Source organism: Telopea speciosissima, chromosome 11 (genome assembly GCF_018873765.1).
Source record: "Telopea speciosissima isolate NSW1024214 ecotype Mountain lineage chromosome 11, Tspe_v1, whole genome shotgun sequence".
Lineage (NCBI taxonomy): Eukaryota > Viridiplantae > Streptophyta > Magnoliopsida > Proteales > Proteaceae > Telopea > Telopea speciosissima.
Genome location: NC_057926.1, coordinates 8,619,011 through 8,643,607, shown reverse-complemented (window position 1 = coordinate 8,643,607; position 24,597 = coordinate 8,619,011). Strand labels below are relative to the sequence as shown.

The 24,597-nt window shown below is 40.8% G+C and overlaps 2 protein-coding genes across 2 annotated transcripts; both read left to right on the top strand.

Annotated features, from left to right (window-relative positions):
- The first annotated feature begins 3,055 nt into the window (after positions 1-3,055).
- LOC122644743 (protein spotted leaf 11-like) lies at positions 3,056-4,121 on the top strand. Its single transcript, XM_043838134.1, has 2 exons — positions 3,056-3,142; positions 3,255-4,121. Exons 1-2 carry the CDS (start codon positions 3,056-3,058, stop codon positions 4,119-4,121), a joined length of 954 nt encoding a protein of 317 aa, XP_043694069.1.
- Positions 4,122-8,394: 4,273 nt separating this feature from the next.
- On the top strand, positions 8,395-18,811 carry LOC122644662 (probable aquaporin NIP5-1). The gene is made up of 4 exons (XM_043838051.1): positions 8,395-8,515; positions 10,675-11,094; positions 11,240-11,301; positions 18,649-18,811. Exons 1-4 carry the CDS (start codon positions 8,477-8,479, stop codon positions 18,809-18,811), a joined length of 684 nt encoding a protein of 227 aa, XP_043693986.1. The 5' UTR covers positions 8,395-8,476.
- The last annotated feature ends 5,786 nt before the right edge of the window (positions 18,812-24,597 follow it).

Genomic DNA, 24,597 nt, shown 5'->3' with positions numbered 1-24,597 from the left:
AATATTTTCGGATCAGGCTCGGATCGGATCGGTTCAAATCGATTAGGATCAGTCAAAACATCCTCCAAATTTGTTTTTTTATGGATCAGGTCATGTATCGGCCAAAGTTAGTGCGTGTTGTGAATCGATCAGTATCGGTCAAGATAATATAAAAAACTAAAAAAAACCTTGAAAATTTTGAAAAAATAAAAATATATTAAGTTGGATCGGTCAAGGATCAGATCGGATCGGCCGATCCAACTGAGTTGGGCGATCCAATCAAACCTTGTTGTATCGGTCAAATCTTGGGATCGGCCTTGACCGATACCAATCCGATCCAACCAATATCAGCTGATCCGATCCAATACCTCAAACCATACTGTCACTCTCTCACATACACAGCTTACACAACCGTGTATGAAAACTTTCCCCATTAGAAATTATCCAAATTTTGTGATTTATTTTGGGTTTTCTTCCTATCACTATGCCATAACAGATCATTATTTGGTTTGTTTTTTCTTTGAAAAATAGTCTATTGATTTAAGTGTGATCAATGCAAGGTATTTGAGTTACAAAGATAAGACAACCAAAGAGTGGAAAAATGCCAAGATGGCTTGCACGCTAAGAACGTGGCTTTTCGGGTCAGGGAGTTAGCCACGCTTCACTATTTGTCACATGATAGTATATGGGTTAGTCCATGTGATAGAGGATCAAACAAGTGACTCATTAGCACAATTTCAATTTAAAATGAATAGAGACAATAGTTAAAATTAGAAAGGGTAAATGGATCTTTCATGAATTAAGTTTGTAATCTTATCGATTCTGGTAAGTCCTCCACAACAAGAACCCACCAAATGGATTAAAAATTTATAAAAATTACAGTCCACTAAACCCAATGAAAACAAATATCAGGGCACTTCCAAAACAAAGTTGATAAGGTACTCATAAGTGAGCTGCTCTCAACTGTGATTCTTTCTTATTTAGTACATGTTTAAATCATAAAGAAATTTCATTTGCAACACAAATCCCACAGGTAAATATTGACAGTCACCCATAAGAGATCGGGAGAGGGAAGGGGAGGGGAAGATTTTAAGTTAAAGGGCCAGGCTATGTCGGGTTTTAACTGGATGGATTAGATTGGGCATGTAGTTGGTCGGTTTGATCGAACGCCCGACAGGTTAGCACCCCACACCGGAACCGCTCGATTGCTAAATTGTCGGGCTTAAGCCTGACACGTATAGTAAATGAGCCGGGCCGGGCGAGCTCGATCGGGTCTTCCAGTCTGGGCCTGGAATTGACACCCCGCCTATTCCGGATTGAGATCCTCTCCCGCGCGGGACAATGTCCAGCGCACATCGTCCAACTGGGGAGGCCTCGATCCACACGCCACTGCACCGGGATGTGTGCGATAGTGTGGATCGAAGCCCCCCAGCCGCATGATGTGCGCTGGACACCATCCGGCGCACAAGTGCGTTGGAGAGGATCTCGATCCGCCTATTCCTGCTCTTGCCTCTTCCCATTACCACTTTCTTTTTTAGAAGCTTACTCCCCACTACTTCCTAGACCTATTCCATAGTTTCCAAACATAAAAGAGTCTCTGTGGGTTCCACCGAATCTTTTATGAAGATTTTAAGGAAAATTTTAGACACATCCTGTAAATGAATCGTATAACACCCTAAAAAATCCTAAAATATCAACCTGTCTCCCTGACGTTAAGCACAGTTAGCACCCAAAGTTGAAATGTTCATTTTAACCCCATGAGCTATTTAAAAAAACAAGTTGAAATGTCCATTTTAACCCCAAAGTTGAAATGTCCATTTTAACCCTAAAATATCAACATCTCAAAATCTAACGATTCATGAAAGATTAGAAATTTTACAATTTCAGCATTAACACTTTGCTCAAAACACCAAAATGCATAATGACAGAAATTTCAAGATTGAAATTGTAAAAAGAATAGATTAAAGTCTCAAAGAAGGAAAAAAACAAAAAAAACAAAAAAAAGGTAAAACAACGATATAGATGTGAAGGAAAGGAGGGGAAAAAAAGGAATAAAACAGTGATTTAGAGGAGGAGCAGGGATGATCTATCGGATCAACCTCTGTTTCCCAAATCGCTGAGTCAAGGAAAGACGGGGGAAAAGATCACAGTTTTCTTTTTCTCTCTTTTAATTAGTAATTGTTTAATTACTTTTGCTTGAAAATGGGGCGAGGGCCATTTTCTATTTCTTCTACACCGGGATGTGTGCGATAGTGTGGATCGAAGCCCCCCAGCAGCACGATGTGCGCGGGACACCGTCCGGCGCACAAGTGCGTTGGAGAGGATCTCGATCCGCCTATTCCTGCTCTTGCCTCTTCCCTTTACCACTTTCTTTTTGAGAAGCTTACTCCCCACTACTTCCTAGACCTATTCCATAGTTTCCAAACATAAAGAATCTCTGTGGGTTCCACCGAATCTTTTATGAAGATTTTAAGGAAAATTTCAGACACACCCTGTAAATGAATCGTATAACACCCTAAAAAATCCTAAAATATAAACCTGTCTCCTTGACGTTAAGCACAGTTAGCACCCAAAGTTGAAATGTTCATTTTAACCCCATGAGTTATTTAAAAAAAACAAGTTGAAATGTCCATTTTAACCTTAAAATATCAACATCTCAAAATCTAACGATTCATGAAAGATTAGAAATTTTACAATTTCAGCATCAACACTATCGCTCAAAACACCAAAATGCATAATGACAGAAATTTCAAGATTGAAATTGTAAAAAGAATAGATTAAAGTCTCAAAGAAGGAAAAACAAAAAAAACAAAAAAAAGGTAAAACAACTTGAATGCTAACCTTTAGTATTTCTTTTTGGCAACCATGAGGATGTGCAGGAATAGGCAAGAGCAGGAATAGGTCTAAGAAGTAGTGGAGTTGGTCCTAACCTTCAGTATTTCTTTTTGGCAAAAATGACCACCTTCAGATTTGAATGTGTCATCTACTGTACAAAGATGACATTAATAGATGATACCCCTACAATATGTTTACTGCACTCATTTGGGTGTCAAGGTACAGAAATGCATTCCAGAAAATGTCTCCTGATAGGATTGTTATTTCCTCTAATGAAATGGAATTTCTAACCTTAAGGATGTTATTTCTTTTGGTGGAACTATTGAATGTATATTTTAAACCCCTTATGGTTGTCTGTAATGAGCACGGAGTGGGGTCGATATTTGTTTTTCTCAAGCCCCAACTTCATTACTGAAGCTTTTTGCTTTTCTTTATTGTAGACCTATGAGCGAACATGCATTGAGAAATGGTTTGCTGCGGGGCATCTAACGTGTCCAAAGACAAAACAGAAACTTTCCAGTGCTGCCTTGACACCCAACTTTGTCTTGAGTAACCTCATAGATCGATGGTGCGAGGCCAATGGGAAAGAACCACGTGCCAGGATTGATATTCTTGTTAACAAACTGAATTTTGGCAACCATGAGGATGTGCAATCAGCTGCAGGTGTGCTGCGCCTTATTGCCAAGCACAATACTGAGAACTGTGTGCGCATTGCTGAGGCTGGTGGCATTCCCTATCTTGCTAGCAGCCTCTACAATTCTAACCTACTCACTCAGAAGGATGCCGTTGCTGCTCTTCTCAGCCTTTCCATTTCTGAGGATAGCAGAGGGAGCATCGTAACTTCTATGGTTGATTCTATTGTACATGTGCTCGGGCAAGGGAGCATGGAGGCACGTGAAGATGCAGCAGCCATACTATTCAGACTTTCTGATGAGAATGATGAAAACAAGGTGACAATTGGTAAAACAGGGGCAATAGAAGAACTTGTGACACTGCTTAGTGAAGGCAGCCAAAGGGGAAAAAAGGAAGGAGCAATAGCCCTCCTCAACCTGTTCAAACTCCAAGAGAACCAGGCATGGGCAGTGCTGGCTGGAGTAGTGCCCACACTAAAGAGACTGCTGACCGAACTTGAACGTGGAATTGTAGATTTTGCACTGTGCATCGTAGTTACACTGGCAAGCCACTCTGAGTGGAAGGAAGCAATAGAAGCCGCAGATGCATTACCTGTCATGGTTGAGGTGATAGAGAGGGGTCAAATTGTAGTTAAAATGGTAAAAAGACAAAAAGATATAATCACAATAGGTTGACGAATGAAAATACCCAATGAACAGTCATAGATACAAATGTCTCATATGATGGAGTTATTATACCATTAAATTTCACACACGGTTAATAAAATAGTCTCAATCTATCCGTATGTTTCTAACTTTCTGCATCATGTGGTTAATCTTTTGGGATTGATGTGTGGTTTGTGTGATTTCACTTTCATAAAAAATAAACTTTCTAAATTATGTCTTATCGAAAAAAAAAAGGGTAAAGTACACGTACCCCCTATAATGCACCCAATATTCCTCGTAGCCTCCTAAGTTTCTCATAAGTCCACGTACCACCCCCTCAATATTCCACGTACCATCCCTACTTTACCCCCTAATGCCATTTAAGTCCACACCATGTGTTAATGCTAAAAATGACCAAATTACCCTTTCTTCTATCTTTTCTAAAATTTTGAAAAGACCTAATTGCCCTGACCTGTTTGCTAAAATTTGAAAATGCCAAAATGCCCTCATCTTCCCCAAATCATTATCTTCTTTTACATACCCAATACCACCATCACCACCACCCACCATTAACACCATCACCACCCTGATGTCCCACCTCCAGCACCACCGTCACCCACCACCATTAATACCACCAACCATCTGGAGGTTTAATTCTTTTGAAGGAAAATGTAACACATAATTTAACTGGTTCGTATATAGTATGATTTTTTTTTTTCTAGAGGCATAGGTAGTCAAGTAGCCCAGGGAGCCCTGTAATTCTTTTAGGTCCATGTTTAAATTGGAAGACTTTGTTGTTCAATAAAATCCTTTTACTGTAATGCTGCTAGAGCACAACCATGATCTCTACGTTGGGAGCATGATACGTGCGGACGCCTCCCTTTGTTTCTTCAAGGGTTTGCATGGGTCTCTCTCCAATGGCTCTGTTTTTGGTGTTTCTCTGAGGAAGATGTGCTGTAAGTTTTGTTCTGTTTTGCAATTTGGGGATTGGATTTTACTTGTCAAGTTGTTTTGCGCATGTATAATGGTGAAGTTTTTGGTGGTGTCAGTTCACCGAAGGTGCCTTCATGCCCTGACTACTTTAATGTATTGATGATTTGGTAAATCTATCATTGAATGAGAAGGATATGATCTAGATTCAGTAAAACCCAATCATTTACTTCTCATGTATTCATCTTTCACACAGTGGAGGAAGCATCGGATATTTTTTTAGTGAAGTTCAACTGTACTCGTGATATGCATGTGATCCTTTTCACTCAACAATGGATTTACCATTTTTTTAAGATTGGTTCCTGGCTGGAAATAGAGTGCCTTGAAGGTTTGTTCAGTTCAGTAGCTCTGCCGGCTGCTTGCATGGTGATCTCAATTTTTTCATGAATTTGTATTTACCATCCCTGTTAACCAAGGCTCTTATAAACCAGTTACTTCAGTTTGCTTATGAAAGCCACCCTTCGGTGATGTTTCTGAACTGTGTATGCATTGGCCATAATGCCTTGGATTCACCCTTTCATCTTAGATCTAAATATTTGAGAGCTTTCAGCTTCAACGATGTCCAAGCATTGGCAAACTGTTTTCTCCTTTCCCTGAAGTCTGCAATTTTTTACTAGATGAGTTTTTCTCGTCCCTTTTCTTTATCTCAAGCTGCTCTTTTTATGGAGTTTGATAATAGAGCTAGTCTCTTGGATATTCCCTTTTCTGGTAGCTCCTTCACTTGGAATAATGGTAGGGTGGGTCCAAGTCGCATTGAAGTTCATCTTGATAGATTCATTTGCTCGGCTGATTGGCTCTCCACCTATCCTGTATCTCTGGTGATTCATGATCTACCTTCTTTCTTTTTTGATTTTTGGTGACTCAGCTCCTAAGAGGTGTTCATTGTAACATAATCCCCTTCTTTCTCAAGTGCTAAGCTATGAGGGACTTGAGGTGCAACTATGGGTGCACTTCTGTGTAACTGGTATAGCTTGCTTATGATCTCCTGATGGTGCTACATTGTTGTTGGCCTGAGCTGTAGATCTCATTGAGATCTAACATATACCAATAGATCAACTCTTGGTTCCAAGTACTTATTCAACTTTTAATTAATTTCTGAGTTTAAAATTATACAAAAAAATACATGCAAATTTCATATTTCCATGCAGTCTTTCACAAATCAATTCATAAAATGTAATGAATCATGTTATTTTATTATATGCATACGATTTCTAGAAAAAACAAACGAAAACCTATTACAATGGAGATCGGGGAAGATGTCGGCGGCTCAAGTGCATAAATTCTGGTCGATGGATCTTATTGTTGCTATGTTGGATTTGTAGAGCAGTAAAAAATGATAATGGTCGTACCCTTACAAAATCAAGGCAATCGGACTTCACACTCTTGAGATCGGATTTAGCTCGTCTCCAAGGAGCCCAGCACGCCTAGGGTGTTGCCAGCCGTTGGGCTGTGCCGCATACATCCCTAGGCGTGCGCCGAGATGTGTGCGGTACAGCTCAACCACTGGATGCCCCCTGGCAGCACCTTGGGCACTGGGCTCCTTGGAGACGATCCTAATCCCTTGAGACTGGTGCAAGATAAGAATGGTGGGGTTCAAAATCATGAAGGCCTTTTGAGGGTTTTAAGTAGTCCGATCAAACAATTTGTGTCTGTTACCGATATCTAACCCGATCTGGCTATCCATGCTAGGATTGGGCAGTATCGAGATTAGTAAGAATGATCCAATCCTCATACCTAAAATTATGTTCACCCCTTCAATATGTGGGGCCTATTCCCCTAACTTTTCCACTCCACACTTCTCGATAAACAAACAGTGCCAAAAAACTTTGGAAATTGCATGAAAATTCAATGCATTTTAATCGTTAGGGTACATAGGTGAAAGCACAATACATATGAGCCTGGACAGATAGTTGACGATCCCAATTTGTACACGTGGCTGGTTAAGTTTTCCTTAAGAGGGCTGGTCTTGGTGCAGTGTTAAAGGTTGTTCCATTGTGACCAAGTGGTCATGGGTTTGAGTCTGGAAACATCCTCTTTGCAAAAAGCAGGGGTAAGGCTGCGTACATTGTGACCCTCCCTAGACCCCACAATGGCGGGAGCCTCGTGCATTGGAATTATTAAGTTTTCCTTCAACCATAGATAAGGAAGAATTCTTATGTCATTATTAACTCCCACTTCCTATTGTACGTGTAGGATCGAAAATTATCCTTTTCATGCTAATCAAATGGGGATTCTCTCTTCACCCGCGCCAAAAACATAGTAAAGCAGCAAAAGATCTCAATGGACATTCTCATTCTTGAGAACACCTCTCCACCCAAAACAAGCCCATCAATCATGATACAGTATCATGTCATTAACCTAGCTGAAGCGCCCATAACCACAATTCAATCTTTTTTTTTTTTAATTTTCTTTTTTCATCAAAAAAACAAAAAATAGTAATTTTTTTTAGTGTGTTTCAAAAGTAATTTGTATTGTTGAACATGTATTTTGAGGGAAAACTTCTTCTCTATTCTTTTCCCTTCCTTTCTTCGTGGAAGAGGCCTTGTCCATGCGAATCTCATTAAAATGCTTACGATTTAAGGTGTGAAAAATGAGGTCTTCCCACTGCAAGCAGGCTGGGCTTGGTCAGAGAAATGATAAATTTTGACCAAATTGTGTCCACTTGGCTCAATTTGGTTCAACTATGTTGTTCTTGAGTATGGTTAAAGAATAATCAATGGTAGATCCTGAGCACATAAATTAGGTCAACTTGTGGAAGCCCAACCATTGTTTTTTTTTTATTTTTTTTTTATTTTTAATATTTATGTATTCTTTCATTTTCATCCTGAAACATCCTTTTTGCGAAAGCACAGGGGTAAGGCTACATATATTATGACTCTCCTCAAACCCCATAATGGCGGGACCCACTTTTTTTTTATGAATATTTTTCATTTTGATTGCATAACCACTACATACACAACTATGAAGCCCTGAAGATCTCTTCTTCCAAAACCTCTCTCTCTCTCTCTCTCTCTCTCTCTCTCTCTCTCTATCTAGAGTTTCTCTTTGAGGGTCTGATAAGGACTTTGGGTAGAATATTTGGGTCTTCATTACAGAGAGAACATGGAAAAAGTTCCACCAGAGAATGTTGAGGACTTCCAATCCCACAAATCAGCAGAAATCATAAGGACCGGAGAATCTGCCTCTGGTATTCAAAGCCTCTTTAGAACTATAATTATTTCTTGTTTGAAGCATAATCAAATGGTTTTTTTGTTTTTTTTTACTGAATTTCTTTTCTTTTGGAGGAAAAAGGAATGCATAAATCGGAGTCGCCTAGCTGTCAACCTTCAACAAAAGTCCAAGTGGATTCCGTCTCATCCAAGAGGAAGCCGAAGAAGCGCTGTACATGCTTCGGCATGGTGAACAGTGATAAATATGTGCTTTCTGCTAAGAAGGTAGAGTTCAAGATGAATATTGACCATTAGTGCCAACTATATATATTTCGTAGTGGATAACCTTTTGCTTTTAGATTTTGTTCAATTTGTCTTCTTCTTCTTCTTGGTTGATAGACTATTTGATTTATTTATTTTTTTTTTTTTTGGGGTAAGAGTAGATGATGGTTTCATTTTTGGAAGAAAGTTTTCCTCCACCATGGGTAAGGAAAAATATACCTATTTAGGGTCGGTCATAAATACCCTGCCCTCTTACTCATCATAAATACTCTTGCCTCTTACTCTATTGAGTCAGTCAATAATGTCCTCTCCACTGTTTTTTATGTCCATCCCAAGACAGCCAGACCCATTGGTGAGGGACATGGCGATCCTCCAGCCGTGGCAGGAGCTGGAGGGTCCAGGGCTCAAAAACCACCCTAAAAACGGGGGTTGATCATTTCACAGGTGGGGGCCAAATGGGACCCACATGTGAAATGACCAGCTCACCCCTGATTTTGTTGTCATTTAGCGGGGGTGGACCCTCCAGCTCCCGCCACGGCTGGAGGAAATCCTCCTTCGTGGTGGTGAAGGGAAACTTAATTACCTCCTTTTTTTTTTTTTTTTTTTTCTTGTTTAATGTTTATTTTATTCTTACATATATAGCAAAATATGGCAAAGAAGAGTAATTAAGAACAATAGTGACAGGTGTTGGTTGTAATATTGTGTAGGTATGTATAATATCATTATTGTATGTAATATTACCATTGATTTTGTTTGCTAGCTTGTTTAGAAGTTACCATACTTAGATGGCACTCTCTTCTTTATATTTTCATCCATTGCAAGGGAATAGATACAGAGGTTTACCAGATTTATCATGGTATAAGAGCCCTGATACACTACTCTAGTTCCGCTGTGTGCAGCCCCTGGCCTTGTCATTGCGTGTTATTGTTATTCGTTACTCATTGTTGATATATTGCGGGTTGATTTAGAGCTATTTGTTTGGGAATATTATAAATACCTATGACTCTATGAAAGACTTGCAAGGAGAGAATATTAGAGCAAGAAGGAAGTGTTTTGAGTGGAGAGGAAGCTCCAAATATGAAGAACCTTAGAATCCCCAACCTTTAATGTTCCATTGATGCTTTCAAGCATGCAAGTGATATTCAAGAAGACATTCTAGGGTTTGAAGAAGGCATAAGAAAGAGAAAAGACGAAGAAGAAGAGGAAGAACAAACCTAGGGTTTGCATGAAACTTCAAGAATCTCCAAGTGACAACTTGCTTAAAGTTTTGGCAACGAATTGAAGAAGCATCACTCGACTGAATGTGAGCCGTACAATGAGGAAGACAACATTGGTTGGAGGTAACCTAGCTACTTTGGTTGTATTTCCCACATGTATGTACTAGTGTTTAGGCTATATGTATGATGAAATGCCTAACCTAGTTTGAGATTTAAATTGGGACTTGTCGTTATATATTCTCCATTTATTGTAAACATTGAGGCTATCAGGTGGGGTGCTCGATAGAAGGGTTGATGCTTCTTGGTAGTGAGTGCTACCTAGATTTGGGGTGGGTGCTCCATTGTAGTTGTAGCTACATAAATTAGAGGTTGTAGCTCATTTGTGGTGGGAGGCCACATAAAAGTTGTATTGTGCATTGTACAATGGTAGGATTTGGGTAGTATCCCAAGCTTCCATTTGCTTCGTGAATATATATGCACAATGTCGAACCACATGACTTGAATCCTATATGGTTGTGTGTATATTTGTGGAATGCTCTACAGGCCGGGTGGAATGAATAATTGTGTGCACTTGGAAGATCTGGCCACATGGTTGTGAGTGTGTGGTTACGAGGTGTGTGTGTATATGTGAATGTTATATGGGTATTTCAGTAAATTACCTGTATAGGGTTTCATTATATATTTGTAGCGAGGGTTCTTTCTCTATATCGATCTGAGAGAGGTGTGAGGACGAGCGCGGCTGTACCTATTCTCCATTGATAGTAAAGCATGTCTCGTCTCACCATGGATGTAGACAATTTTGTCAATACCACGTAAATCTTTGTGTGCATTTCATTCTTTTCTGCATCGTTTTAGATTCTCGTTTTTTAGACACTGGTATTGAATGCATTGATGATGAGTCAGTTGATTTGTTTTGTTAACAATGTCAAAATCATGCCATTACAGGTTGGAGCTGAGTTTGTGGGAACATTCATTTTGATATTTTCAGCACCTGCTGGACCAATTGTGAACCAAAAGTATAATGGTGTGGAAACACTTATTGGCAATGCAGCTTGTTCAGCACTAGCAGTTATGATAGTGATACTATCAATAGGTCACATCTCTGGAGCACACCTTAATCCTTCAGTGACTATGGCTTTTGCCACATTTTGCAAGTTTCCTTGGGTTCAGGTTCCAGCATATGTTATAGCACAAGTATTAGCATCAATTTGTGCCTCCTTTGTCCTCAAGGGAACATTTCACCCCTTCATGTCTGGTGGGGTTACTATACCTTCTGTAAATACTACACAGGCTTTTGCTCTTGAGTTTATCATCACCTTCATTCTTATGTTTGTCATCTTTGCTGTTGCTACTGATCCTCGAGCAGTGAGTATAGCCTTTTACACCCCTAGCTGCTTATGTCTAATTTAAATTGAGTTATATTATTATTATTTTTTCACTGTCTTAATTTGTCTTGTAAACTTTACCATGCATGGTGAACGATTAATGGTGGCTTTCTATCACTCCTAAGGTGGGACAATTAGCAGGAATAGCTATCGGGGGAGCAGTTATGTTGAACATTCTTGTAGCCGGGTAAGTAATAGCGATCAATATCTAAACAACTCTTCTTTGTTTCATTCAATAATCCATCAAACACTATGCATGTTTGGTTGCATTAAAAGTAGGCAAAAGCATAACAACTAGGAACAAATTATAGGGTCAGTGTTCTCTGTGGGGGAGCGTGGCCCTTGCGTGCATGGGCCAATGAGAGCACATGCATTGACGTCATGGGGGTGGGATTTTCACCTTTCATTGGGGGCTGGGTGGTCATTTTGCCCCCTCTGTCTGGCATGAGCTGAATACTCCCCCATAGAGAACTTTTTTCCTAATTTATAATAGTTTGGAAAAAGAACCCTAAAAGGCAAAGTGCTCCTGCGCTGAGACATAGGCGCAAAATGACCACCCTAGCTACCCACATGAAAGGCAAATATCCTACCCATGTTGATGCTTCCAAACATGCTCCTTTGGCACCCCACGTTGGCGCAGCAGGGCCCACGTTGCCCTTCAAGGAACTTATTATTACTAACAGTAGTAGTAGGATTGTTATTATAATCATCGTCATCATCATTGGAAAATAGTTTTCATATGGCTTTTTTAAAGGGCATTCTCTACATAATCCACCATTTTTGAGCCATATGGAGGGCCGATGTGGAAATTCAAATTTTTGAATTTTTCAAGCTCCCATGATCTGATTCGTCTAAGGTCCGGAGATGTAATTGAAAAAACCAGTTACAATCCTTACACAGAGGGAGAGGGGAAAAGAAATCTATTGACATCAATGTAAATGATAGATACTAGTTCAATGGTTTTGGGGATGAATGCGGAACCACGAGGAAGAACCCAAGCAAACAATCACACATAACACAAGGAATTCGGTAAGATTGCCTGCATCCACCTGAGAGAACCAGAGATTTTCTATTATTTCATGAAAAACTCTCTACATTACTCTCCACCTCACTTTTTTTTTTTGCTAATTAAAGATCAGCAATGTGTATATTAATGTAAGGTAAAATCACAATAGAGTTAATGATAGACTATCCAAACAATAAGACCTAGGAACTCATTACAACGACTGGGTCCTAACCGTGGCCCCATCAATTGAGACTAAGTGAATCTATAAGTAGGGCGGCCTAGAGCGTCCCAAGAGACTTTTCGTGCAATGAAGTTTGGAGTGTCATTCCATGCACAAGAAGTTTTTGCCTTTGCTGTGTGGTTTGCTAAGGAAGCTGCCGCAGCGTTTACCTCACGATAACAGTGTGAAATACGCCATTGAATGGTGTCCAAGAGGCTGACCACCACATCTGCATGAAAGCCCATGGGATCTTACGAGTAAGAATGGAGGTTACCACTGCACCCGAGTCGCTCTCAATCCATAGTTTTGAAATATTTAAGCTTCGAGCTTGTGCTACACTGGCGAAAAAGCAGCCATCTCCGCTATGTAGTTAGTACCCACACCCTGGTAAGATGCAAAGCATTTGATAATTGAACCCATACTGTCCCTAATAATTCCACCCGCCCCTGAGGCACCGAGGTTACCTAATGATGAACCATCAATATTTAATTTCCACCACCCTGGTGGGGGCTGCTTCCACTTTACCTCCATTATATCTCTCTCTGGGGGTCTGCAAATGTCGATGTGCAACCTTCTAGCTAACACCAGGTCGCGGATAGTCTAAACTGGAACCTCTCTAATACAAGAACAATCCGTAACAGATCTGATGCATAGATTCATAACTTGCTTTGGGGATCTTTTCAAGTTATCGTATTTGCGCCTGTTACGCTCCATCCATATCTGCTGGCAGATTATAATTAGTAGAGACCCCCCCCCAAAGTTTTGGGCAGTGGAACTACCTTGGACTTTCTACGCCACCAGGAAAAGAGCAGTTCTATGGAGGGGAAACCACCCTAATTTTCACCAAATAGGCTGAGGGCTTCTCTCCAAATAGAGCAAGAGAAAACGCAGTTCAAAAAGAGGTGATCGGCTGATTCTATCGCTGCCAAGCACAGTTCACATCTGGAAACCATAGGTACCCTCTTTTGGCACACCTTGTCGACCGTGGGTAGCGCGCCATACACCAGTCGCCATCCGAACACAGAAGTACGGGGAAGGAGTTCTTGTTGCCAGACTGCCCGATACCAAGAAGGTTTAGGCGATTTCACTCTGATGGAATCCCAGGCAGTCCTGACCGAGAAGGTGCCTGATAGGGAATGAGCCCAAATTCGTATATCTCTATTGTCAGCGCCCAAAGCCCCCAAATCATGGATCTTAGAGAAAATATCTTGTAGGGTCGGGGCATTTAGATCTAGCCAAACCCGAGATCCCTCCTCTAGAAAATCCGAAACAGTTGCAGATAAATTGCGAGGCATCTGGGCGGGGAGGAGCAACTCCTCAATACTGTGGTTTCCTATCCATTTGTCGCACCAGAACCTGATCGAGCGCCCATTACCAACCACCCAGCGCTCCAAAGTCTAAATGAAGTCCCACACTTTTCTGAGACCAGGGAGGAGGGAGGACGATCTAGCCGAAGTTCTGAGAGACCTGTCAGGCTTTAAAAATCTCCCACGCAAAAATGAGGCAAAGTCCGAGTCATCATTCTTAATGTTCCAGGCTAACTTGGCAATCAGCGCCATATTAAGGTCCCTTAATCGTCTAATTCCAAGGCCCCCCTCCTTTTTTGGCTTACACAGACAATCCTAGCGCACTGTTATGGCCTTGGATCTATCTGCTTCCCCTGACCATATGAAGTTTTGAGTCCATCTCTCCATCACATCTATTGTCGCCACCGGCCAGAGATAAACTAGAAATTGTGAACAGGGATGCTTCCCATAACAGATCGAAGCAGCTCGATACGCCCCACCATTGAGAGAAGCCGCCCCTTCTAGGCTGCAAGTCCTTTTTTAAACTGATCTACCATGGGCTAAAGAGGTCCCGTTTTTTAAACTGATCTACTCTCCACCTCACAAAGTATTCCCCTTTGCTTGTTACTAGGGTTTCCACATAGAAACAATATATAGGGAACCCCAATCCTCTTATAATTATAATTTTACCCCCATACATATAATGGACCCAAAACCTATCCCAATTACAAATACAGACCAATTGTAATTATGTGGACCTGTAGAATACAAGACACACACAAACTCAATAATCTCCACCTTGGCTTAGATTTTGCAAGCCACCCTAAAGAAGACCAGCATTGTTGTTGAGTCTACGAACTCCTCCATTAACTTTGCGTATCTTCCATACCAATCACATGGCCCACATCTGCCAGGGTTTCATTACCTGACTGCCATACCGAAACCTGCATGCCCTACCCCCAACTGGGGTGTCTCGTACAACTCACCACTGCAGCACGATGTCACATGGCTCCACCTCTCCTTTCGCTACAGCCCGCTCTGAGAGATCACCGCCACTCACCAAATTTGAAGCGAAAGACACCCGTTCCTTTCCGGACTTGCACCTATTCATCACTTGAACTAGATGTAGTCTTTGTCCTCCATCCCTCTTGCTTGAGTTCCAATAGGAGCTCCACCTGTTTCAACACTCCTTACAAGTCTGTACAAATTTCTAATCATTTATCCTTGCATCACAACCATGACCCCTCTTGAAACCCTAAGAACTCCACCTTCAGATGAGCATCTGAAACCTCTTGAATCTAGTGTTCCCAGTGAAATCAGATTCAATCTGGCACATGCCTCAACCCAGTCAAAGTTTGCACAATCCTATCAAACATGTAAATCCGTACAGTCCCAATCCTAGCAACTTTGCTTTCTGTATTATTTGCCATTTTGACAATACTACTCTCACATCCATGATATGTAGCAAATAAATACCTGACTGAACACATATGAAATGAACAACCAGAATCTAAAATCCAATTTGAAGTATCCAAACTCGATGATGTAGTGAGAAGGATATCTTCATCATCACCCAGGACCCTTCCACGATAGCAGCATTTTATGATTTTCCATTCTCCTCCTCATTTTAGACTTGTTATTCACATGTCAATTTCAGTCTAATCAGATTGGATCACAATAAAATAAAATAAAAACATTAATTAAATAACTATAAAAATGGTGCACAGGACTACAAGAGGATGTAATGATATACATGAGTGTATGTCATAGCATGGGTGGGGAAATGATCGAGTTTGAGGTTGAAGTTTGACATGTGACTAATCCAAACCATTACCTAGATATCCAATAGTTACATTGCCACATCACATTTCCAAAAGTTGCAAAATGAGAGCCATGGTTACAATCCATTTGTCAACAATGTCATGACAACAAAATTTACCCCGTTGGGTGAATGAAAATATATTAAAAAAAGAGCAGAATACGACAGATCAGACAAGAATCCTAGCTAAGGGAGATGATTCAAACAACCAAAACAAAACATAAAATCAAAGGATTATACATTAAAAAATCAGGGATGGGAGAAAACATTACCAAAGGGATGATAAAACAAAAACTAGGATAGGGTGAAATAAGAGGAAGATCCCAAAAAGAGGCAAGATGCTTATTTCGAGGAGTGTATGGACTCGCATATGAATGGAAGGAGTTTGTTCCTGATCTCAAATGTGATGATTTCCCAGATCTATTCAATAGTACGCGTCGAGGAGATCCATCTTCTTTTTTTTCCTCTCCCCAAACATGGTGAATCACAGTACCAAAGGCAAGCTTTTCAATAGAGTCACATGTTGATTTGCCACTAAAATTTTTCAAGACCCATCTCCCTTCTCTCTGAAAGGAAAGGATAATCCTATGATGAGGCTAGCATTTTATAAGAACACCTCTCCAAACAGATCTTGAGAAAGAACAAGAGAAGAAGAGGTGATCAATATTGTTTTTGGAGTAGAGGCATCAATTGGAGATTGGTATATTTCTCTTGAGAAGGAACTCCTAGGTCAGAAGAGATAGAGTAAGTTCTCTCCAACAGTGAAACTATGTTTGGTAGTATTGGAATTAAACCAAAAAAACGAATGGCAAGAGACTTTTTGAACTTTTTGAGCTTTTGATCTAATCAAATCCCAGGCAGAGGTAGAGGTGAATTTATTAGAAGAGTTGGTGCAGCCATTGAACTAAATCACTACTACACCTAGGTCTCAACAGAATAGAAGAGAGACGACACCAAACCTCAATCAAAATTCTGAAATTCCAAGGACTAGGACAAGGTGCTTGGACAATGTGACCCGTATTCATTTCTAAAATACGGCGGTGATAAAATTCTGAAATTCCAAGCACATAGAATTAGATATGATGTTACCTTGGTCATTCTATCATAAGTAACATCATATCTAATTCTATCACCGCCGTATTTAGAAATGAAAACACCATTTGGATGTAAGTTATCAAGCCAAAGATATGTATCAAATCCATCATCAATGCTTGAACACATGACATCTTTGACAAAATGTCTATGGTTTAAGATTTTCTGCCAAGCCCAAGATGTATCCACAGGGCAGGTGGCAGTCCAAATGGAGACCAAATTTAGGTATCTTTAGTATACTTAATAAGTCAAAATGCTTTTTATTCTAGATACAATTTCCATATAAGTTTGATGATTCCTGCAAAATTCAAATAGCCCAAGCCCACCTTCATATTTAGGGAGGTAAACTTTTGCCCAACTAATAGGATGAAGGAAATTGGGCTTTTCTGGCTTTTCCAAAGGAAAGAAGATATAATGGATTCAATCTTAGAAGTGATAGAAGCTGGTTGCCCGAGTACTCCAGACCAATAGATATAGGAATTCTGCACAACCGATCTAATGAGTTCTAGGTGGCCAGCAAAAGTGAGAATCTAACTTTTCCATAATTGTATTCTCTTCCAAAGCCTATTCAAGATAGGAGAACGATAATGGGAAGAAAGATTCGAAGAGATCAAAGGAATGCCCATAAATGCCTAATATGTCCATAAGCTGAGCTTTAATTCCACCAGAAACACCAGCAAAGAATGCCAAGGATTTGAGAGGATTAAAACTTCTTCTCTAGAAAGCTTCTAGACTTTTCCTCTTCCTATTGTTGAGAGACTTTGTCTCTTCATTTTGGAGACTATCTGTTCCTCTTCTTGAGACCTTGTCTCTTCATTTTAGAGACTCTACCTCTTCCTCTTCTTGAGAGACTTCGTCTTTTCATGTCTTCTCTAGACAACTCTCTTCCTCTATAAACAGAGGGAACCTCTAGGAATTGTGATTATTACCAAGTTCTCTCAAGTCACTTTTGTGTGAGTTGTAATCTTAAGTTACTGTTTATGTATTGTAATCTTGCTCTACTCTTGTTTTAAGTGAAGAGACTCTACCTCTTCCTCTTCTTGAGAGACTTCGTCTTTTCATGTCCTCTCTAGACAACTCTCTTCCTCTATAAATAGAGGGAACCTCTAGGAATTGTGATTATTACCAAGTTCTCTCAAGTCACTTTTGTGTGAGTTGTAATCTTAAGTTACTGTTTATGTATTGTAATCTTGCTCTACTCTTGTTTTAAGTGTTTCATGTTAATCTTCTTTTAATTGTTTTTCTTTTACTTTAAGCACAACTTTGTAGTATCCGAAGGGGTCTAGTAGTCTCATTATTATTATTGTCGTCGTTATTGTTGTTACTGTTTTTATTATGTTATTATCATTACTATTGTGAAGGAGTTCATTTAGACAGTCCACTTTGATAAGCTTCTCATAATGGTCCACTTATTTTAGCCACGTGGACAGTTAGTTGGATTGGCCAATTGACCATTGGATTAGTTATTCATCTTATAGATTAGGGATTAAAATCCTCAACAATGTGGGCATCTGGCGGTGCACTGCAATGCGTCCCTGAGAGCTCGACAGTGAAGCTTCATCCAACGGTGCGAGCTCGATGCAAGGCAGTTTTTTTTTCTTCCTTTCTTTCTTCTCGAGCTCGGCACCATTGGATATCGCATCTTCCACGTAACGAGCTCTCAGACCCGCACTACAGTGCACCGCCAGATTAGGGCATTGCAGAGGTTTTTTTTCCCCATAGATTAGTCCTGTATCAGTTTTATGCTGATCACATTTAATAAAATACCCACCAATGTGTTTCAATGCAACCTTGTATTTTCAGTTGTTGGTATACGTAAATGCACCTTCTAAACCTGAGATTTCCAAACTTTATTTCAAACAATTCTGTTTAGACAAAAACTTGACAAGTATACAAGAGACCTTAATTAGGGTCTAGCTACTCACAAAATTGAGCCCTTTGATCTTCTCTCCTTTTTTGGGTAAAAAACAAGACTATTCATTCATGCGCGCCCTTTGATCTTCATGTGATGCATATTTGTCTTGAGAAGCTTGTCAGGATAAGCCATTATCATTCATTTCATTTTACCATCTATCTTATATGCAAAACTAATTACTACATTGAATCAACAGACCATTGACTGGCGCTTCAATGAATCCCATCCGAACTTTAGGTCCAGCAATTGCAGCTCATCAATATGATTCAATTTGGATATATCTTTTGGCACCCACATTGGGGGCTCTAGCTGGAGCAGGTGTTTACAATATAGTGAAGATTACAAAGGAAGAAGAGTAATAAATCTCCAAACACAAATATGTAATGATGATTTCTTAATTAAATGTCCTTCTATATGTCATGATGAAGAGTGAAGCAATTTTGCTTCATGATGAAGAGTGAAGCAATTTTGCTTCACTATTTTTTTTATCTAACCTATTTTTTGTCATCTTGTGAATTGATTGTGTGACTGAGTTCAATGTTAGAAATGTTATATTCCTTCGGAGGACCTACCCTTGTGGGTTTCAAGGTAACACTAAACCCTATCTTGATTAGGGATGTAAATGGATCAGATTCGGTTTGGATACGGATCCGGATATTCCCTGGCTGAATACGGATATCTTTAAATGGATTCAGATACAGATCAAATTTGGATTTTTGACCATCCGTTAACATCTCTGCCCTTCCTCCCCCTAGCGGATACAATTTACTCTCAATCCATATCTCTTTTTTATTTTTTGGTAACGGCAATCCATATCTCTTAGATCATGATTATCTTTTCCTCATATTCTAGAACCTGTCAAATCTTCAAAAACCCTCAAGATCATTATTTACTTAAGTTTTTATTATTAAGTATTCGAATTTTTTTTCAGACAAATTTTTATCGGAGTATTCGGATTTTTTTCCGAATATCTCTAAACGAATATGAATGTCCCTAAACGGATATGGATACGGATTGGATTCCGATTTTTTAGATATCCATTTACATCCCTAATCTTGATCAGATCATTCAAATACACTTAACACTAACAGAATCGAATCCCAAAAATTTTTATATGACACCTTCCACTGCCAACAACTTCATCGCCCTAATTTTAGAAAAGTTCACAACTACATATTTTTAAACATCTTTTTATTTTATGTAACAGATACAACATCATATTCTACCAAAAAAAAAAAAATAGATACAATATCATAACATTACAACAGATACACACATGATGACCTACAAACACTAGACAATGTTGAACTAAAGAAAGAAAATTATCTCCTCAGGTTCTCTGCCCGGTACAATTCCCTAGTCCCTCTAATAAGAGAGGGGGTGGACCCCACCCGGGCAGTGTGTTCAAGTAGGAGGTAAGGTGGTCATTTCTGCTCCCTATGAGAGGAACCGGACGAACTGTACCGGATAGGGAACCTGAGAGGATAAAGATCCCCACTCTATGCACTCTTGGCTAGCTCACAAGCCCACACCTTACTAGTTACTATTGTTCTCAACAACAAAGCATTAAGCAGGAGTCACACACTTGCAACCTTCGGCACAGTTATAGAACGGATTGCCCGCATCAGGGGTCTCTGTCTTATAGATTTCACATGCCCACCCATCCTTGCATTTACAGAAAGTCTTGCCTCTTCCCAATCCACCAAAGCCTTCAGGGTCAGGGATGCTGCTTGAGGTAGTACTGATACCCGCATCTGTCACGCTCACACAGTTCCAACCTTCGCCACACTTGAAGAACACCTTGCCGGCATCTGGGCATTTGGTCTTGGTGATCACACAATTCCACCCTTCCTCACAGTGACAGAAAGCTTTTCCTTCTCCTTCAATCTTATCCATCCACGTTCCACCTCATCCATCTTATCCACCTCATCCATCTCACCAACTTTCCATCCACCAACCTTCCATTTTCACCCATGTAACTATATTTGTTAAGATTGTTTTTGTATAGCTATAGATTAGGATTGATTAATTCTTTGACTGATCCTTGTACATTGTGTATATATTACCTCATTCATTCAATGGAAAGCAAGCTAGTATTAGCTCCAAATCCTGGTGCTTCCTTACTAACATGGTATCACTCTAGGTTACCTTCTCTTGAGCTTTCTCCATGAGTGATTCGTCCACCACACCTGCGGCAGTGCCGCCATTACCCACCACTTCCCCATATTTTTTACATGCTTCTGATCAGCCCAGTTCTTCTCTGGTCACTCCCCTCCTTGATGGGGATAATTTTCCAACTTGGCATCGATCGATACTTATGGATTTGGAAGCTAAGAACAAGATTGCATTTCTCGATGGTTCCCTTACGAAGCCTGAAACTACCTCTACCGATTACTGTCACTGGGTTCGTTGCAACAGTATGGTGCGTTCTTGGATCATGCATTCCACCATACCCTCTATTGCCCACAGTATTCTCTGGATCAATTCAGCCAAAGATGTTTTGGCTGACTTGCTCTATTGGTTTTACCAGAAGAATGCCCCTCGCATATTTGAAATTCGCGGGGCTATTTCTACCCATGTCCAGGGAACCGATTCCATTTCTGCTTATTACACTAAGATCAAGGGATACCGTGATGAACTACTATCATACCGGGTCCTTCCATCTTGATCTTGTGGGGCTTTATCGCCTTTACAGGACCTTCTTGCAGAGGATTATCTTATGGACTTCTTACAAGGATTAAATGAGACCTATACTGCCGTTCGTAGCCAACTTTTGCTCATGGATCCTTTACCTACCGTCAACAAGGCTTACTCTTTGCTCCTTCAAGAAGATTGACAACATTCCATTACCGATGCCCGCTTAGCTATTCCTGATTCCGCTGCCATGGCTGCCACTCGACTGACTTCGGTTGGCACCAAATCGGATTCCTCCACTAAGCCATTTTATCATTGTTCTCTTTGTGGTCGTGACGGTCATTCTGACTCTCGCTGCTTTAAGAAGGTTGGCTACCCGGACTGGTGGAAGGACAGTAATAATGCTAAACGATCCAGCCATGGAACTCGATCCTCCACTCCTTCCCTTGTGGCCGCTGCCCATACCGACTCTCCATCTGTCGCTGCCCCCACGCTCATGGCCGCACAACTCCAGGAGCTCCATGCCTTGATCCCAGCTAGTAACCATCCATTGGTTAACATGGCAGGTACTCCGATTCATTTATCATCTTCAACTTGGATATTAGATTCCGGTGCGACGCACCATATTACTTTTAATGCTTCTTTGCTCAACAATGCTATTGCTTCTTCTAATATTTTACCAATCACTTTGCCGGATGGCTCTCAAACACCGGTGACCCACACGGGGTCTGTTTCCCTCACCCCCGCCATTACTTTGGATTATGCTTTACTAGTTCCTTCATTTCATTATAACCTCCTTTCCATCAGTCAATTAACTGCCTCTTCCAAATTCTTAATCACCTTCACTTCTGATTCATGTGTGTTTCAGGACCCACACTTGAAGGAGACTTTAGCGATGGGTAAGAGACATGGCGGCCTCTACTTTCTTGAGGTTGCTCCAACATCGCCATTTACTTCTGCGACATCTCTGGGGGCGCACTTTGACCTTTGGCACTGGCGTTTAGGCCATCCCGGTTCATTTCCCCAACCGCACCTTAATAAAATTGATTCTACTATTTCCGTTTTGAATAATTGCACTTGCACCATTTGTCCCTTAGCCAAACAAACACGGCTGCCATTTCCTTCAAGTATAATTTCTAGTACATCTTATTTTGACTTAATTCATGTTGACATATGGGGTCCTTACCGCACCTCTACTTTGTCGGGTGGCAAATATTTTCTTACCATCGTAGATGACTTTTCACAGAGTACTTGGGTTTTTTTTATGATCTCTAAATCGGAGGTTAATTATTTAATTCCCCAATTTTTTGCCATGATCCAAACCCTATTCAACAAAATTATAAAATGCCTTAGATCTGATAATGCTTTGGAAATTTTCAATAATACTACCAAACCATTTTTTCAATCTAAAGGCATTATCCAGCAATCTAGCTGTGTTCATACACCCCAACAAAATGGCACCGTTGAACGCAAGCACCAACATCTTCTCAATGTTGCCCGGGTAATGCGATTCCAAGCCAATCTTCCTTTGGAATTTTGGGGGGAGTGTGTCCTCACTGCCACTTATTTACTCAACTGTTTGCCCACCCATGTTTTGAAGGGTAAGACCCCGTTTGAAGTTCTTTATAACAAGCCACCTCGTCTTCATCACCTATGTGTATTTGGGTGCCTTGTATTTGGTTGAAAACCCATTGTTCATCACAAATTTAACACTCGCGCTACACCGGGTGTTTTCATAGGTTATCCCCATGGTCAAGAGGGGTATCGTGTACTAGATCTCATCACAATGAAGATTTACGTCAGCTGTGACGTCATTTTCCATGAAACCATTTTTCCATACTCCTTATTACCCACCCTTATTCCCGGCTCACTCGTTCTTCCTTTACCCTAAGATGATGCTCTCGATACCCATCCCGTTCCCAACACTGATTTAACTCCCAATCCCCCTACTCATACGGCAACCCCTAACCCCACCTCTCCAACCACCGGCTCACCCCACCTACCCACCAACAACACTTCCCCGCCACCTGCCCTTGGCCCTACATCGCGACTACCCCGCACTCGGCAGCCCCCGCGTCATTTGAACGTTTATGAATGTTCTCTTCTCCAATCGCAAATGTCTTCTTTGGTAACAGGTTCGGTTACACCTCATTCCCTCCGTCATTTTCTTACATATGATCATTTTAAAAATTCACATTTGGCTTTCCTCACATCTCTTAATTCTCAAGTCGAGCCCCCCAATTTTACTGAAGCAATGAAACATGCAAAATGGCGTGCGGCCATGCAGGCCAAAATTGAAGCATTAAGCACCAATAATAAATGGTCTCTTATACCTCTTCCACCTGGGAAGAAGGCTATTGTATCCAAATGGGTATACAAGATTAAGAAAAAATCGGATGGTACCATAGAGCGTTACAAAGCACACCTTGTGGCCAAAGGTTACACACAGCTCGAAGGGGTTGATTATCATGACACATTCGCCCCTGTAGCCAAATTGGTCACCGTTCGCGTCTTACTTGCCCTAGCCACAGCCCGAGGCTGGCCTCTCCATCAAATGGATATCAATAATGCATTTCTGCATGGCGATCTGGACGAAGAAGTATACATGATGTCCCCCTGGTTATCGCCGCAAGGGGGAGACATTTGTTTGCCGAATTCACAAGTCGTTGTATGGCCTCAAGCAAGCCTCTCGCCAGTGGTTCTCCAAATTCTCGAACTCTCTATGTGCCTATGGTTTTCGGCACTCCACAGCCGATTACTCTTTATTCATTTTGCAACAGGGCTGGAACTCTGTCTTTGTTCTATTATATGTGGATGATATTGTCATCACCGGGTCTAACTCGTCCCTGATTCATCAAGTGCAAGACATGCTCCAACAATCTTTTCACATCAAAGATCTTGGCACCCTAAAATATTTTTTGGGCATAGAGGTCGCCCGCTCTTCTCAGGGTCTCTACTTATGCCAATGCAAGTATGTTCTTGACATATTATAGGACAGCGGGTATACTGGTGTGCGCCCTGCATATACGCCTACAGAACTCAACCTTAAGCTCACTAATGACACTGGTGACTTACTTCCCGACCCGGGTTCTTATCGTCAGCTGGTGGGTTACTTAATTTTTCTCACAGTCACCCGCCCTGACATTGTTCAAGCAGTGAACATCCTCAGTCAATTCATGCATCAACCAAACCAACCCCATCTAGATGCCGCTAATCGCTTACTTCATTATTTAAAGACCACTCCGAGCCAAGGCATATTTTTCTTTGCTAATTCTGATCTACAACCCCGGGCTTATTGTGATTCGGATTGGGCTAGCTGCCCCATGACCCGACGATCGACCACCGATTATTGTATTCTTTTGGGTTCTAGCTTGGTTTCTTGGAAGACCAAGAAACAACACACTATCTCACGGTCTTCTGCCGAGGCCGAGTATCATGCAATGGCCAACGCTATATGTGAACTACAATGGTGGACTTATTTATTTCATGACATCAGCTTGGTCTGCTCCCT

What these genes read in the sequence shown, in the direction of transcription:
- LOC122644662 (XM_043838051.1), top strand. Translation starts at nt 8,477, where the DNA reads ATGGTGAACAGTGATAAATATGTGCTTTCTGCTAAGAAG. An exon ending in ATGTGCTTTCTGCTAAGAAG is followed by an intron (nt 8,516 to 10,674) that starts GTAGAGTTCAAG and finishes ATGCCATTACAG; the next exon opens with GTTGGAGCTGAGTTTGTGGG. An exon ending in TTGAACATTCTTGTAGCCGG is followed by an intron (nt 11,302 to 18,648) that starts GTAAGTAATAGC and finishes TTGAATCAACAG; the next exon opens with ACCATTGACTGGCGCTTCAA.
- LOC122644743 (XM_043838134.1), top strand. Translation starts at nt 3,056, where the DNA reads ATGTCTCCTGATAGGATTGTTATTTCCTCTAATGAAATGGAATTTCTA. An exon ending in TTTTGGTGGAACTATTGAAT is followed by an intron (nt 3,143 to 3,254) that starts GTATATTTTAAA and finishes TCTTTATTGTAG; the next exon opens with ACCTATGAGCGAACATGCAT.